General features: G+C 38.2%; 2 protein-coding genes across 2 annotated transcripts in view; one reads left to right on the top strand and one right to left on the bottom strand.

Annotated features, from left to right (window-relative positions):
* Positions 1–2,306, top strand: part of LOC123864566 (aquaporin AQPAe.a) — a 55,440-nt gene extending 53,134 nt beyond the window's left edge. The window contains exons 6-7 of the mRNA XM_045905118.1: positions 220–351; positions 1,413–2,306. Coding sequence (XP_045761074.1) covers positions 220–351; positions 1,413–1,451 — 171 coding nt within the window. The 3' untranslated portion in view covers positions 1,452–2,306. The remainder of the gene's footprint in view (positions 1–219; positions 352–1,412) is intronic.
* Positions 2,307–4,388: 2,082 nt separating this feature from the next.
* On the bottom strand, positions 4,389–15,095 carry LOC123864564 (exostosin-3). The gene is made up of 10 exons (XM_045905117.1): positions 14,832–15,095; positions 12,573–12,698; positions 11,851–12,362; positions 11,223–11,528; positions 10,144–11,155; positions 9,554–9,756; positions 9,120–9,221; positions 6,642–6,816; positions 5,876–5,980; positions 4,389–5,014 (listed from the first exon to the last, which is right to left on the bottom strand). The coding sequence occupies exons 1-10, from the start codon at positions 14,949–14,951 to the stop codon at positions 4,910–4,912; spliced, it is 2,766 nt and encodes a 921-aa protein (XP_045761073.1). The 5' UTR covers positions 14,952–15,095; the 3' UTR covers positions 4,389–4,909.
* Between the last annotated feature and the right edge of the window lie 1,156 nt (positions 15,096–16,251).

Here is a 16,251-nt window from a genome sequence, read left to right as displayed (position 1 = left end):
CTTTGCCGATATCGACTACTTAACTAGCGAAGATTGGCACTAGAGCGGTAAATTACATTTTGTGCGGTTTTTTGTCAAAAGAGGTCACCTATTTGGGCACATAACTATAGTAGGTACCACTAGCAGCAGAGACACTTCCTATAGTTATATTTTATTAAGAGTTAGACTCTATTGTTTGTATGGAATAGACCTGCTGATCAACTGTTTTGACCTTTGCAGGTATATTGGGCGGGTCCAGTGGCGGGCGGCGTGGCAGCGGCTCTGCTGTATGTGCACGGGTTCTCGGCACCACCTCCCGACTCCAACTCACTGTCACCGCGCTACCGACCAGTAGCCGCCGACGAGAAAGAAGTAAGTGGAGAATAGAGATTAATGCAGGCAGAAGGCGAGTAGAGTCAGATAGAAATGACTGGATGATTTTTTTTAAATTCAGATACAATTTAGCCCTTGACTGCAATATCACCTGGTGGTAAGTGATGATGCAGTCTAAGATGAAAGCGGGCTAACCTGGAAGAGGAATATTGAAAGGACGCGTCTGTGCGTGGGAATGGAAACGAAAGATTACTGACGAAACATTGAGAAGCTACAAAGTACAGACGCGCCGTACCCATCCTGCCTCAATTTGTACTTTGTATCGCCAAATATATCGATAAATCACTCAACATGCAGTTTCAAGTTCAGACTTCATTTTTCCTGAAACCGTACCAAGCTTGGTCACTCATTCAGTTACCGAATTGGGTCACTGTTGCTTAACAATCGCAATCGATTGATACGCGTTGTCACAATTGGGTCATAATATGTCCCTCCGCCCGCTGTGCAGTAACAAATTCTAATTAGGAAATTAGAATTTTAATTTTTTAGGTATTTAAGGCTCCTCACTATGATAATTTCTTTATTACAAGCGGTCTGGACGTCTCGCTCCTACTGCGTGGACTGTGGAACAAAGTGTAAGCTCGCTAGTCGCTTATTGCTTTAATTGTAGTAATTATTGCTTTTTAGGATTCCATACCAAAATGGTAAAAGAGGAATTAGGTGAAGTTTCGAGTTAAGTGTATATGGCGTCAGTGACGCCACGACAGAGAAACAGAGTAATGTACGAGTAGGTACTAAGTATGCAAATGTAGGGAACGTCGTTCAAGTGAAGCGACTCTGACGCTTGACTGACGGCGACGTTTATTCCTCCGCATGCAGTTAGGTTCTTGAAATCCCATGACTCTTTGATTTTTTGGGATAAAAAGTAGCCTATCTTACTCTCCAGGTCAGGCATATACCCGTGCAATAAATTACGCCGACCCGTTCCTCCATTATGGCGTGGTTGCAGGACAGCCTAACAAACAAACACACTTTCGCATTTATGGTGGGTAGTAGGTAATAACGACATTTTTGTGAAGCAATTTTTTTTCATATTCCAGCTGAAGCGATTGGACGGCAAAGGCGACGACATGGCCTGAAGGCGATTGCAGCGGGGACTGCCGCGACCCCCCTCACCCCTCTCCGTGCCCAGCGACATCCGCCCCGCGCCTCTCACCACCCGTCTCCACAACTACCAACGATGCCTGTGAATAACAATTATACAACAATAATAAACAATTGTACGTTTGTATTCCTGTATAGTTAACATATTGCAGCCGTCCTTTGTTACTCCGTCCTTAGCTACCCCGTTAACACAAAAGTTGTGGTTATAATATGAAAACAATCTCAATATTTGTTGTGATTAGCTGAATTAATGGTATATTCTTGCTGCGACAGCGCATTATAGCATGTCTGTCCAACTGTCATGTCAAAAGTATGGTTCAGCCTTAAATTATTAAGGGCTAAACTAAAATCATACTTTGGATATGACACACAGAGGAAATATGGCGAGTAAGTTCCCAAAATGTACGCAACATACTGTAGCTGTCGAACATCACTATTTGTTTCGTACTTGACCTGGTTTCAGTACCAAACTTACTTCCAATTGCCACTAAGAGCCCTAGAACCCTAAGCCAAGAATGGCAGACCCTATAGCCGGTCAAATAACGACTTAAAGAGTAAAGACCAAAACTGGGGCATTAAGTTGCCTTGTGCACCACCCGGGTAAGGAAGCCACGCCTCGAGGCCCGCACCCCAGCTGGCCAAACGGGGCAAACCCACACAGCAGATATCAGAATTGCGACTTTTCTGCTGATGGCTATGGATGGTCAGTTGTAACAAGATTACCACAAATTCAGCCAATAACAACGATTCCGACAATCACAATGTGCCTTTGATAAAATTGATAAAAAAACTTGATTAATGATTAGACAGTGTTTATACATAGGTACGCCGAAAATAATAAAATCATGCTATACACCTCCGTGATATAAGTACAAAATATATAATTATAACAGTAGATTTCATAGATAAACCATAATAACAATGATTTTACAGTGTAATACGTAAGTATTATATAAACGTACCAAATACAAGATTTTTATCCGAACCTGTTATTATTTGTATACCTATGACAGGTCAGATAACTACGTATACTTATTCCTTATAAATTACTAAGTAATCTTAATGTTGAGATGACTTTTGAAGTAAAATCAAAGAAAATAATCATATTTGTACTTTGTATTATTATTAATTAAGTACCACACTTACTACTTCTGTCTTGGTGTTGTTAAAGTATTTTTATTTTTATAACTACCTACAAAAATATTTTTCGTCTATTAGGTACTATTAAATTGGATCTTTACTGCCATTCTTATTACTTAAGTTATTGAAACGTTAGATATGTAAAAAAAAATTGTAGATAAGTAGTTACATATCACATTTTTTGTACCTACCTAATCTATTTTTTCTAATTCACCTATTTAACATCATTTTAGATATACCTAGGTACACGTTTAATATATACCTACTCTTCCTTTAATTATTAAATTGTTAATAATTCATATCTTTCTAATTACACTACAAAAGTAGGTTAATAAGAAATTAAATTATTATTGACACGAAGCTAGTAGGCATGAATATTATTACTGTATTGATTACTTATATTACATTAATTATTACGTTTGAAAATCCATGGGATGTCTTTTGTATATAGGTAGGTACACAATAAGAATTAACCCAGTAATTCTTCCTACTTAAAAAATTTTAAAACCCAATATAAATATTACTAATTTTATCATAAGTAGATCAAAAATTAAATACTCTTTCAAATTATCACACTACTTGTTATAAACATTCTAAATGTTTTTAAATAAATCAAAATTACATGTGTCAATGATTATGTAGATCTACTAGGCTAAGTTCAATACAATATACCTATTTTATTTTATTATCAATGTCTTTTTTTTCATATAATACCTACCCATCCTATTAATCCTAATGGCCTGTTAAATCGTGAAGCTCGATTTTCAAACAACTTTCAAAGAGGTGGTTCTTACATCAATGCGTATTTTGTACTAAACTATCATATAATATTATCACAACTACTGGAAGAGCTAGGAAGATTTGGCAGTTAAGTACTATACATCGGTTCTTCCTACTAATTTTAATTTTAATAAATGAAGTATGGTTAGCTTTGTCTCAGCGTTCCGCGTATCGTCTAGTGCCTAGGCCAGCCAGGCCTAATGGAGATGGCAGGTCGCGACCACAGACTAAAAGAATATATACGTAGTAGTCTCAAATTCTACCATTAAATGTTTCTGGGAATTTAATTTGATTTGAATAAAACACATATGTGCTATTTCATCATATTATATTTCCATAAATAAACAAAGTGAAATAAAAAATGCATATCTACACACGTCATTAGACATCTACTGTACAAATCCTCTTTGGAAACTTATGCGCACTAATACTATAAATACTTATCTACACTACAATAAAAAAATACATGAGCGAAATTAACAAAAATGTTAGTCAGTCTTAGAAACCACTATACTCATTATGTACCTAAAAAATCCCATTTCTTGATAAAAAAATATATCAAAAAATGCATTAAATAGCAAATTATATACTTAGATAGATATAATTTGCATTTAGCAATAAATAACTAATACCCCTCCTGCTAGAAGCTCTCCCGCGATTGTCTCAAATTAAATCATAACCAGGAAACAGTGTGGTAGGTAAAGCCTGACCAGATAAATAAAATACCTCGCCATGTTGTGGAAACCCCGTGGAACTAATTAATACAAGATCATTTATACCAACTTAGTGACCATAGACCATATTATACTAGTGACTCCCCTAGAGCTAGTTTTTATACCTATTTCTGGTCAGGTTTTAAGTAAAACTGACTACAGAAAAGTGGTTAATTACTCTACTAAACCATAACAAGTATAGTACGCGACAGGTCGAGATGGCAATCGAGGTGGCGACTAGCTGGTGTGCAAACCCCCCCCCCCCCCCCTGTTGCGTACTATACGTTGGAAGAGGTGTGCCATACAAAATGGCAGTAATTTTTGTGCCGATTCAAAGCGTGCCTATCGGTAATTTAAACTGACACTTCGTGTCTAATCATCTTTCTGTAGAACTATATTGACAGATCGCAATTATTAATAATACATAATAATTATAATTATTACAAGTATTTACAAACTTACTTCAGTAGGTATAAGACATAATATTATCTAGTGTGATCCAATTTAAGACTATAATAGGCTGCTGTATAAAGAGAGCATGAAGACAAAAATGTCATTATGATTTTGTATTAACAATTCCAATATTATTATTTTTCATTTAAGCATCATGAAATATCGTTTCAATATTATTTACATTTCATATTCTGTATATTTTATAAACGTAGCTATATAAACAATAAACAAAAGTTATGTGTACATGACCAAAATAATAATTAAAGGTACTAAGGCTATTTATTTCTTACTGAATATATTCTAACGTTATGTAATTAAATGTCAATATGAACAATGTTTAAATTAACTTATATAAATTTAAAACATTTCTGTTTGTCGTGAGGTATTCTCGTTTTAAATAGCACCGAATCGGCCCGATACTGCGTTGATAGTAGAGGTGTATAACCCATTACCTGATTTAAGAACAAACACGTTAATACAAAGCGACGTTGTAAAGCGGTTACTAACTACTAAAGTAATGCTTTTCGCCTCTTATAAAGGAGGTGGGAGGTTCGATCTCAGCCACGCATCTCTACGCACAAATCTTTTCAAGTTGTGTGCGTTTTAAGAAATTAAATATCACTTGCTTTAACGGTGAAGGAAAACATCATGAGGAAATCTGCATACCTGAGAGTTCTCCATGTTCTCATAGGTGTGTAAAGTCTGCCAATCTGCACATACTTGTTTCTCTTTCATCGTTTTACTACTGGCATTAGCACCAGTGAATTAATTTGAAAAAAAACCCCGCTAAGTGCGAGTCAGACTCGCGCATCGAGTGTTCGTACTCTGGTATTTATTCCGACATTTTGCACGATGAATCAAAAACTTTTCTGCATAAAAATAAATAAAAATATATTCTAGAATGCATAGATAAAGCCCTTTCATAGATACCCCACTTGGTATATCTTACTTTGAAAATCGAAAATACTAATTATTTGTTCATGAACAAATAATTAGTATTTACATTACATACATTTTGATTTCCTATTGTGATGTAACCATAAATTCAAGGGTTTTCGAATTTTTTCCATTACTCATGCTATAAGACCTACCTACCTGCCAAATTTCATGATTCTAGATCAACGGAAAGTACCCTATAGGTTTTCTTGACAGACACGACAGACGAACGGACAGACTGTGATTCAATAAGAGTTCCGTTTTTCCTTTTGAGTTACGGAACCCTAAAATTATCAGATTGGCTTGCAAAATATGTTTGATATAGTGGAAATTGTTGTACTTACATAAAAAATTAAGAAAAGTAAGGGAAGTCTCACCTGAGAGAAGAACTGTATACATTTATGTCTTTCGTGGAAATGTGTTTCGTCCGCCGATAACGTCACTGGACAACCCGGACAGCGGAAAGTCCAACGCGACGTTACCTAAAACAAGGTCACTCAGACTATCACTCAACATTGTAGGCACAAAAAATTTTCAATCAGTAGGGAGTTGGGGACTACAGACAGAAGTAAAAACTTTAAACTATGATAATAAGTGTTTTTTTTTTTGTATTTTCAAATTATTGTAAGTAGTAGGTATTAAAGACAAACATAATTTGTTACTTCAAGCCTTATTTAACATTGTGTTTCCCATACTGTACCATATATACCGTACTCCATTTATTTATACCTCCCAAATGGTACGGCCAGCACATTACAATTTAAGAAGTTTTACTTTTAATTTTACATTTAGTGTTTGTGAACACAAGATGCCTATTCAGTGGACGGCAAATAGTCCAAGTGCAGAAATAGGAACCCAGGAACGCAAGAAAAATCCATACTTAATATTATAAATGCGAAAGACTGTCTGTCTGTCTGTCTGCTAGCTTTTCACGGTCCAACAGTTATAACCGATTTTAATGAAATTTGGTATAGAGATAGCTTACATTTCGGGGACGGACATAGGAACTTTTTATCCCGGAAAATCAAAGAGTTCCCGCGGGTTTAATAAAAATCGAAATCCACGCAGACGAAGTCGCGGGCATCATCTAGTACAATATAATGTAACGGTATACATATAAGGTATTTAAGGTAAAGGTATAACCTTGACGGGCGGTTTCCGGGTGAGGTGCGCGACGAGGAAGTTCATGGCGATGTCCTCACAGTTCATGTACTCGTCCACATAGTCGCGCACGGCGGCCGGCAGCGCGCGCCAGTACGCCCACAGGTAGTAGCGATGCACAAACGCCGCGCCTGTGAGCACCATGCTCAGCTCGCAACTGCCGACAACACCGAATCACAGAGTAAGAATATTTTTTAAAATTATTTTTTTAAAGAATATTAGCCATGCTAATCATGGCTTATACTCCCCCCCCCCCCCCCCACTTAAGCGTAAAGCTTGTGTCAGGAGTGGGTACGATAATAGTGCAATGGGTGGGGTTTGAACCACCGACCTTTCGGAATTCAGACCGCTTCTCAACCGTTAAGCTATCGAAGCTCTAAGCTATATTGTTATGGGTATCTAAGAATAAAGTCAGTTGTCATCCGCATACGCGTTTCATTAACGCAACATGGTGGCAGCGGTGGGATACGAACTCACGCCTCCGAAGACAACAGATATATTACATACAGATGTTCGACGAAGCCTAGACGGAGCAATCGTGTGGTAAGTGCGGGATAAAGTAGCGACCCGAACTTGCCTACGTAGTTACGACCTTATGTTGAAAGATCGTCGTGGTAACCACGACATTAAAGGCGTTGGTCTACTGTGTCTCTCTCCGAATGTTTCAGAATTAGTTTGCAGGTACAGTCAAATCGTCAAACAGTGACGTTTAGTGACTTTTCACGCTATGCCTAAACCAGCAGCAAGATACTGCTTAATCAATGACTTTCTAAGCATGGACACATCGTGGCATACAACACAAGAGCCCAAACATGGCACACGTTTCTAAATTCACCCTATGTAGCTTCAACTGCTCCATTTATACATTCCCGCTAACATTCAAGTCCTGTAAACTAACCTCAGTGATTAAGCCGCAATGTAAATCGATTATTGCACTCGAAGCTGAATAAGGTGATTTTAGAAGCAAACTTGAACAAAAAATGGAATGGAGTAGTGTAGCACTATTAATTTTTGTTATTTCTTTGAGAGATTTTTCGTTTTTGTAAATATGAAACTATTATACTATATCTATACTATATACTATTCTGCTCGTGCTGATTCACTGACTGACTGACTGACTGACTGACTGACTGACTCATTTGATCAACTCTTCTGTAAAATTTTGTATGTTTTTTTTTACCGATGGTTTCGTATAGAGGACAAAAAATGATTCGGAGGAAAAATATGGATAGAGCTGATGATTGAGGATTTCGGTGAGGAGCACGGCCAGGGTATTGAAGATAGGTGGGGGGTGCTCGAACAAATGTCACTCAGAACTTCATCCAATTGACAGGGAGCTGAAAAATAAAACCAAAATGGCGGATTCAAGATGGGCCTTGAATCAAGATGGCCAAAGGCCTCCCACCAGCCGACCTAAACCAATTAAGAAAATCTCAATCGGCCCAGCCGGGAATCGAACCCGGGACCCTCGTCATACAAATCCACCGCGCTACCACTGCGCACCGGAGGTCGTCAAAAGATACATATAATACACTATACATATAATAAAATTGTAGAAAAGTGGTGTCTGTACAATGGAAATATATAAAAAAAAAGTAGCAGGGCTTGTTAATAATAACAACCTGCTACTTTTTTTTATCGATGCCGAACCCGAAATTGTAATTAATTTTTTTTTGTCTGTTTGTCTGTGTGTTTGTGCACGCTAATATCAGAAACGGCTTATTCGATTTAGATACGGTTGTCACTAATATATTGTAGTAAGCTTCACTTAACATTTAGTGTTTATTTCATGTCAATCGGTTCATAAATAAAAAAGTTATGTCAATTTAAAGAATCGTGGCGAACATTACAGATACACGCCTCGCGCCTGAGCGTTCGTGGCTATATAAAGCGCGCTTAGAGCTATTCTACGCGAACGAAGTCGCGGGCACAGCTAGTAATAAAATAAATGTGATACAATAATGGCCAATAGATTTTACATAGAACAAAAAAAAGCTACTCCACAGTTTTGTTTTTCCGACATTCGTGACGCGCCCTTCCATCTGTCTCTTTCCGATGTGCGTGAGAGAAAGGAATGGGAACATTGTAAATAATTTTAGATATTTCTAGTGTTTTCAATGGTTTTACTAAGTATTTTACACTTTTTCGCATGTTATCTTACGTAAATAAAATTAACTTACCGGTGGTAAGTCACACCATCTCTTTTCTGCGTCGTTAACGTATTATTTCGGCACTTTTTGATCGCGCATTTAGGCGTCTTGACAGCTTTGCAGTCAACATGCGACTAATGAAGAAAGTGTGCTTACACCGAGTATAAGCACACTTACTTGGTCCCTTGTTATGCGCGCCAGTGCGATGTCCTTGCTTAGAAAGTCATTGTGCTTAATGCTCAAAAACAAATAGTAACCGTTTTTAAAACAACTTCTGTAATAATAATAGGTGTAAGCATTATTGTGTTACCTGTAATTTGAATTGTAAAGGAATCCATTGTTAAAATTGAGGTCCCACGCGTGGTATCTGCCAGGAAACCCGACGATTCGGTCGCGATGTTCACGCCACACTCTAAAAAATTTGAAACGCAAATTGCGATCTTGATAATAATTTACTAAAGGCTGCTTTTTCAATCGCCAAATAATATTTATTAAAAGGAATAATTTTGACAGCTCTTGTACTGGAAAAAGGTTGGAAATCTACCAAAATGTCAAAATTTATCGATTAAGTTAAAAAATTTGGTGATTGAAAAATTAGCCCTAAGATATTTTTCATAACTAGATTTAATTTCATCAGTTTCGCCTTATCGCTGCGTAAACCCCACACAAGCGTACGAATTTGTCTTCACTTTTCAAAATACAATTGTATGAGCTTAGTCTATGGAGTTTTTTAATTGGTCTCACCTAAAAGCAAAAACGATCTCATCGTGCCTCAAGTGTGCATCGTCGTCTACACACAACACGGCTTCGGTCTCGATGACATTATAAGGCAGGAAGCGGTTGTTGAGGGAGTTTCGCGAAGCTCGCACCACGGCGACGGGCGCGCCTGACTCCGGCCACGCCTGCGTCGCTGCGGGCGCCGTCACGCCGTTCCACACCACCACCACCTTACGCAAACGGTCAATTTTAGGAATTAATAAAAGAAGTTGACGATTTTGACGAAAAATCGCTCACATCCCGGGGAAGGACGTAGGCTAGTTTTGATCCTGTAAAATCAGAGCTCCAACAGGATTTTTAGAAAAACACATATCCACGCGTGGTTCATGTAGTAAAATTATATCATGCAACCTAACTGTTTTAATAAAACCTCAGATAACCTATTTCTAGTCTGATCCAAATCTAAGAAAATTCTCACTAACTGACTGAATTCGGATGTCAGTCTGATTTGAATTCGGAATCCGAAAAAATACTTGGTGTTTGGTATTATCGCTGTCTCGAAGGCTATTATGTCGGATTCAGATCGGACTGGCGTACATTCAGTGATGTAAACTTACCTTGTTCAGATATGGTAACCCTCGCAGTCGTGCTAAAGCCGCTGCCAGCACTGCTTCTCTTTCGTACGTCAGTATGACTATAGTGAACTGCTCTCTAGGCCTGTCTCCGCCGAGTGCTTCGCTAAACTCCTTTCCAGAACCACCTGCGCCAGCGCCGATTGGCCGAAACCCAGCCGCAGAACCCATAAAGCGCGCTTCGGACGTCACCGGCGGATCCCAAGGCAACTGCGGGTACAGAGCGAACGGCTCGCCCCACTCATTCCACAATTCGTATCCATGCAACAGGGCTACAGAGTAATTTCTTCGATAGGCTGGACTCGGGTACGGAGCTTCCGATGGCCCGAGAGTCTCTTCAGGTTCGGTGTCGACGGCGGGTGGCTCTAATTTTGGCGGATAGTAAGAATCGTTGAATGCAGGCGCCCCGAGAGTCGCGATCGCCGGCTGAGCTGGTATATTCAACCTCGTTCTTATCGTTGCGAGCAGCGAGTCCATGCTAGCCTGTACAGAGCTCAAATAGCGCTCCCATAAAACCCGCCCTTGTCTCCTAAACGCGAGGAGATCCGCATCCGACAAAGCTCGAAGTAGAAAATGCAACTCCGTCACCCGGGCTTTAGGAAGGGACAAAACCGCTCGGCGCCAATCGAGCACTTCATCGAAGGGCAAGCGGGTTCGATCCCCTCCTAAAATTAAGGGTATAGCACCAGAGCGCAACGCTTCATATAATCGGGCTTGGAGAAGAGCTGTCGTGCAATAGTTATTGTCGGCCGGGGCAAGTATTAAAACAAAAGTAGAATCCCGCAAAATAGATCGTCGCGATCGATCAGTGCCGCACAGTGCCCAGTCGCCAATTGGAATCACGGCGCGCCTCTCTATCGGCGGATCGCATTCAAATTGTAAGAAAAACACATCGGACGACGGAGCCGAACTCGCGGTTTTTTGAAGAGTTTCAATGACGAATTTGTCATTATCTATCCTTGATCCCGTTAGCAGTGGTGTTTGCGAACCCTGAAAACTAAATTTTGCTTATGAATGCATACTAAAATTTAATTTTATGGCTAGATTTGCAGCTGCATACCTACCTAAGTATGTATTTGCGTCTCGCGGGTGCTATGGGAGCACAATCTGACCATACATCTCCACCTGGAGGCCCGAGGGCAGGTGGAGTTACCAGATCAAAACCCGGTCGAAACTGTTGCATGGTAAATGTAGATTGGGCGATCATAGCTCGCCCAATAGACGCAGTATGAAAGGCATCACCAGATCCCACTGAAAGCTCCCGCCTCGCCAAGTTCAACAGCACATGGTTACGACCGTCGCCACCCCAATACGGCAAGCTTTTAATAGCACTCTCATTCAACGACAACTTGTATGTATCTGTTGTTGACCTAAAATATAATAATTTTTTTATAATAGGTATGTTACTTTGCTTCAGCAATATTGCATTATAAAAATAAAATGTGCCTTCTATATTAATACCAAAAATGCAAAACTGTGTCAGTCTTTATGTATGTCTGTTGGCTGTGTGCTGATATCTTTGCACATACGTTTAATTGATTTTGACGAAATTTGATACTGAGATAGCTTGCATTACAGAGACAGACATACTTTTTTTAACCATTAATAATTATTTATTATCTTTTATTGTTAGACTTTTTATCCTGGAAAATCAGAGTTCCTACATGTTTTTTAATAAAGGCAAAATCTTACGAGGGGCTCTTATCCAGAGGAAATCCTTCGCCGACCAGGACAAGATATAGACAAGCTTCATTAGGATTGTGCGTCAAATGAGAATTGTAGCCTAGAGTTTGTCGCAAAGTAGTCTTGAGAAAGCCATCCACTTCCGCACCAGCGAGAGGTAAATATTTTTCAGGATCATAGAAGTAGATTGGAAAACCTGAGGTAAGGGAACAACGAGAATGATCAAAGCATGAATGCATACGACAGTGAACCTCAGAGGCGGAACTGATAGGTGGAAGGATGGGGGGCGGTTGTGAAGGCAGGATCTGTGCAGGTGGAGCCAGTTCAGGCGAATCTCGGCGGATAGCCTCCAGCTGCGCGAGACGTGCCTGGTCTGCGGACACGCGTAGCCTTTGCAGTTCAGCTGTTGCTCGAGAATACTCTGCTTTAACACTGTCTGCTTTAGCACTTGCGGCAGCTGCTTCCCTTTGTAACTTTCCCCGCCTTTCTTCTAGTTCACGCAATTCAGTTGACACAGAAGCCTAGACGAAATAAAAATTATTTCGAAGTTCAGCATTTGTTTGTTTCGGTATATTGATAATATTTCTATATTAAAAATTTAAGGTTTTGTGCATCAGAGCTAACAATATTAATGTTTTACAAAATATTTATGTAGTGTTATTAAATTAAAGTTATCATTATTTTTGCATCTTCATTTAACATAGTAAAACTTTTAAGAATAAAGATATTACCTTAATCCGAAGCATCTCTTCAATCCTTATTTTAAGATCCACCACATTCATTGTAGATAGATCCCCCAACGCTTCCAGAGTGTGCCTCATATTATTAGCCCCCGAGGACATGGATGAAGTTTCATACTGTGAAACAGTTTAAAAAATTAAATTTGATATTGTAAGTTCACTTATAGATAGTGGTGTAAGGTTATTTTTAAAAATTGATTTGAGTTGTCAAAAATAATATAAAATTATTAATTTATCTAATGCAGGTAGTTTGATAAAATCGATATTTCGCTCATTCGATGTCATGCAATCTGTTGCTAGGAGGCCAACAAGATTGAACTTGCATAAATACGGGTGTTTCGAAGGTTTTAGTTTAGTCTCCTTCTGAGATTCGGAGCGATATCGCATATTTTCGGTATTTGGATTGTGAACTGAATAATTAGATGTTGTGATAGCAATCACGCTCTAATTAAATTATTTATTTTTGCATTAGTTTGTTTAGATTAAAACTCTCGGATAACCTTACACATTAAACTTGTGTTTTTTTGTGTTGGTTTTGAAGAGGACATTCCAATAATTCGATAAAAATATTTAAATAATACCTGTTTTTCTGAGTGACGCCAATAATTCAGAAGTGGGATGTGTCTCACGTTGTCTTAATTTCGCTTTGGTATCTTTTTGTAAACAACCCACATTTTATTAAAATTTTTATTGAGTTTGATTTGGTGATTAAAATTTTTAGTTTTTTTTTAATAATTTAGTCTTTTGTGAAGTGGAAAGTAATTTGCAATAAGTGGTTCAGATTTTGTATACATCGAATGAGAAGTTAGTCTTTTGGATTTATTGTTGACTGGATATTAAAACTGAGAGTTCGGCAGTTCAAGGGTAGGTTTTAATGATTTGACGGAGGGCAGGATAGCCCACGATTTTCATTTGACTATGGGCAAGGAAGCCCGCGACTGACATGACAAGATTGATTAGAAACACGAGGACGTGTTAAATTCAGGACGGCCGAACTGTAAGGTTATTTTTAAAAATTGATTTGAGTTGTCAAAAATAATATAAAATTATTAATTTATCTAATGCAGGTAGTTTGATAAAATCGATATTTCGCTCATTCGATGTCATGCAATCTGTTGCTAGGAGGCCAACAAGATTGAACTTGCATAAATACGGGTGTTTCGAAGGTTTTAGTTTAGTCTCCTTCTGAGATTCGGAGCGATATCGCATATTTTCGGTATTTGGATTGTGAACTGAATAATTAGATGTTGTGATAGCAATCACGCTCTAATTAAATTATTTATTTTTGCATTAGTTTGTTTAGATTAAAACTCTCGGATAACCTTACACATTAAACTTGTGTTTTTTTGTGTTGGTTTTGAAGAGGACATTCCAATAATTCGATAAAAATATTTAAATAATACCTGTTTTTCTGAGTGACGCCAATAGTGGGGTGTGCCAACACTGTGTTTTCCAGTGTAAGGTCGCCATTTGAGCACCATAGGACCTCAGCCGCAATCGGTTTTTTTGAACTATGTGTATGTGCCCTACCCATTTGCCAGTCCAGCTGCGCAACCTGTTGAGCTGTGTTGGTTACTCTGCTTCTCCTATGTATCTCCTTATTTCTGATTTGTTTGTCTGTCTGTCCATCTCTCCGTCTGTCCGTCCGTCCATCCATCTGTCCGTGTCTGTCAAGAAAACCTATAGGGTACTTCCCATTGACCTAGAATCATGAAATTTGGCAGGTAGGTAGGTCTTATAGTACATGTAAAGGAATAAATCCAAAAACCGTGAATTTGTGGTTACATCACACAAAAAAATATTAAAATTTGTTTTAATTTTCAAATTAACATAACTATACCAAGTGGGTTATCATATGAAAGCGATTTACCTGTACATTCTAAAACAGATTTTTATTCATAATAGTTTTTGATTTATCGTGCAAAATGTCGGAAAGAATACCCGAGTATGGAACCCTCGGTGCGAGAGTCTGACTCGCACTTGGCCTGTTTTATGATCAAGTTGAGTTTTAATTTGTGTGAGCGGTCTAAGGCGCTCTAGGGGCGATACCCAGGGGAGGCGCAGGTTCGAATCTTGACGGTTCCTCAATTTATGATATGTATTAAAAATTATTTAGAAACTATACTGTATATCGCTTGGTTGTACAGCATAGCAGGAAAATCTACTATATCATCATCCATTTTTCTGTATTTGTACTCTTGTAATTATTCTAAGCTTGTAATATAACAAGAGTTCATTCGTACTTCTTACCTTTGATAAATAATAGTGTGTAATAAGCGGCACTATGAATAATATCACGGAAACCATCAGGATAACACGAGAGAGTTTCAAATGTCCCAGCCATTGGCAAATACGTTCGTGTAGTAACATTTTAATTGCCCTACAAATATTCGTTACAATAAATTTGTCATACTTTAATGTTTAAAAGGCATCTACTTTAATTTTAAGAAATTTAAAAAAAAATGCAAAATTACAACCCCAACCCCAACTTTCACAAATTGACATTAATGTTAACAATCACTCATGACAAGTTTGAAATCAATCAATTGACTGTCAAGTGTCAGCGGCTCGATAGATGACAGCTACAATGTCAATTCGCAGTCTGTGGTCACGAACGCAATCATATCTTGATTGGTTAACGCTCGCTTGCTATTGGCTACGACGCGACGCGACGAATTGTTGGAACAAGAATATCATAAATTCAGCCAATCACAGCAATTGCGATTGTAATAAGGATTGATGCAGTTTTGCCGTAATCGAGTTTGAAGTTGAATTTTGACAGTGACAATATCAGATAGAACCTCACATCCTTTGAAATAGGTAGGTAATCAAAGTTCACATCAATGGCAGGGCAGCAAATACAATGAGAATGGGTAACTTTAGAATCGACTTAATTATTTATTATTGTCTTCCTCATGATTGAATATTGATAACTAAATTAAAAATTCCATGAAATCCAGGTTTCCACTGCTCACCTAACTAATATTATATTGGTACTGCTCACCTAAACCTTGAGGACTTAGGATCTGAAGAACATGATCAGATATTATAGCACCAGTAGATAGGTACTACTTTTGTAACTATACTCCTGGTTCCAACTCCTCAACCCCATGCTGCAAGAGTACTGTGACCCACTGGTGCCCCATCACAGCAAGTTCTTAGATGTAAATAAGGTGAGTCACTGGGAATCGATGCATTATCCGTTTTAACATTTTTAACAGATTTGAAAAAAAGAGGTTCTTTATGCGACTGTTTGTTAAGTGATTACTCCGCCAAATATGAACCGATTTTGATTTTCAAAAATCGTTTGCTAAGTCATACTTCCAAGGTGGTCCCATTTTAGTTTTTGAAGATCTGATGAATATCTTCGGAGATAGAGAACAGAACTCAATGGATAAGAGTAAAATGCTCGCAATCGGTGTAATAGCTTAGTAAACAGTAGGTTTTTAACCAGATACAGCATATTTTAATACAGTGGGGCACTACAAATTGTGAAATAAAATATTTAAAAAAAAAACCCCCACATAAAATTGAAATTTTATGACTTGTATGTACATGTACATGTAAATGGGGTGTTTGTTGCAAACGTCCATCAGGCACACTCGGCGACGCAGTAGGTTAGGTACGAAAATTAATCGCTTTTTTGCTAATAAATCTCTATAATTCAGTC

This window comes from Maniola jurtina, chromosome 4 (assembly GCF_905333055.1).
Source record: "Maniola jurtina chromosome 4, ilManJurt1.1, whole genome shotgun sequence".
NCBI lineage: Eukaryota > Metazoa > Arthropoda > Insecta > Lepidoptera > Nymphalidae > Maniola > Maniola jurtina.
The sequence above is the reverse complement of the archived record's forward strand: the minus strand, read 5'-3'. Positions and strand labels throughout refer to the sequence as shown.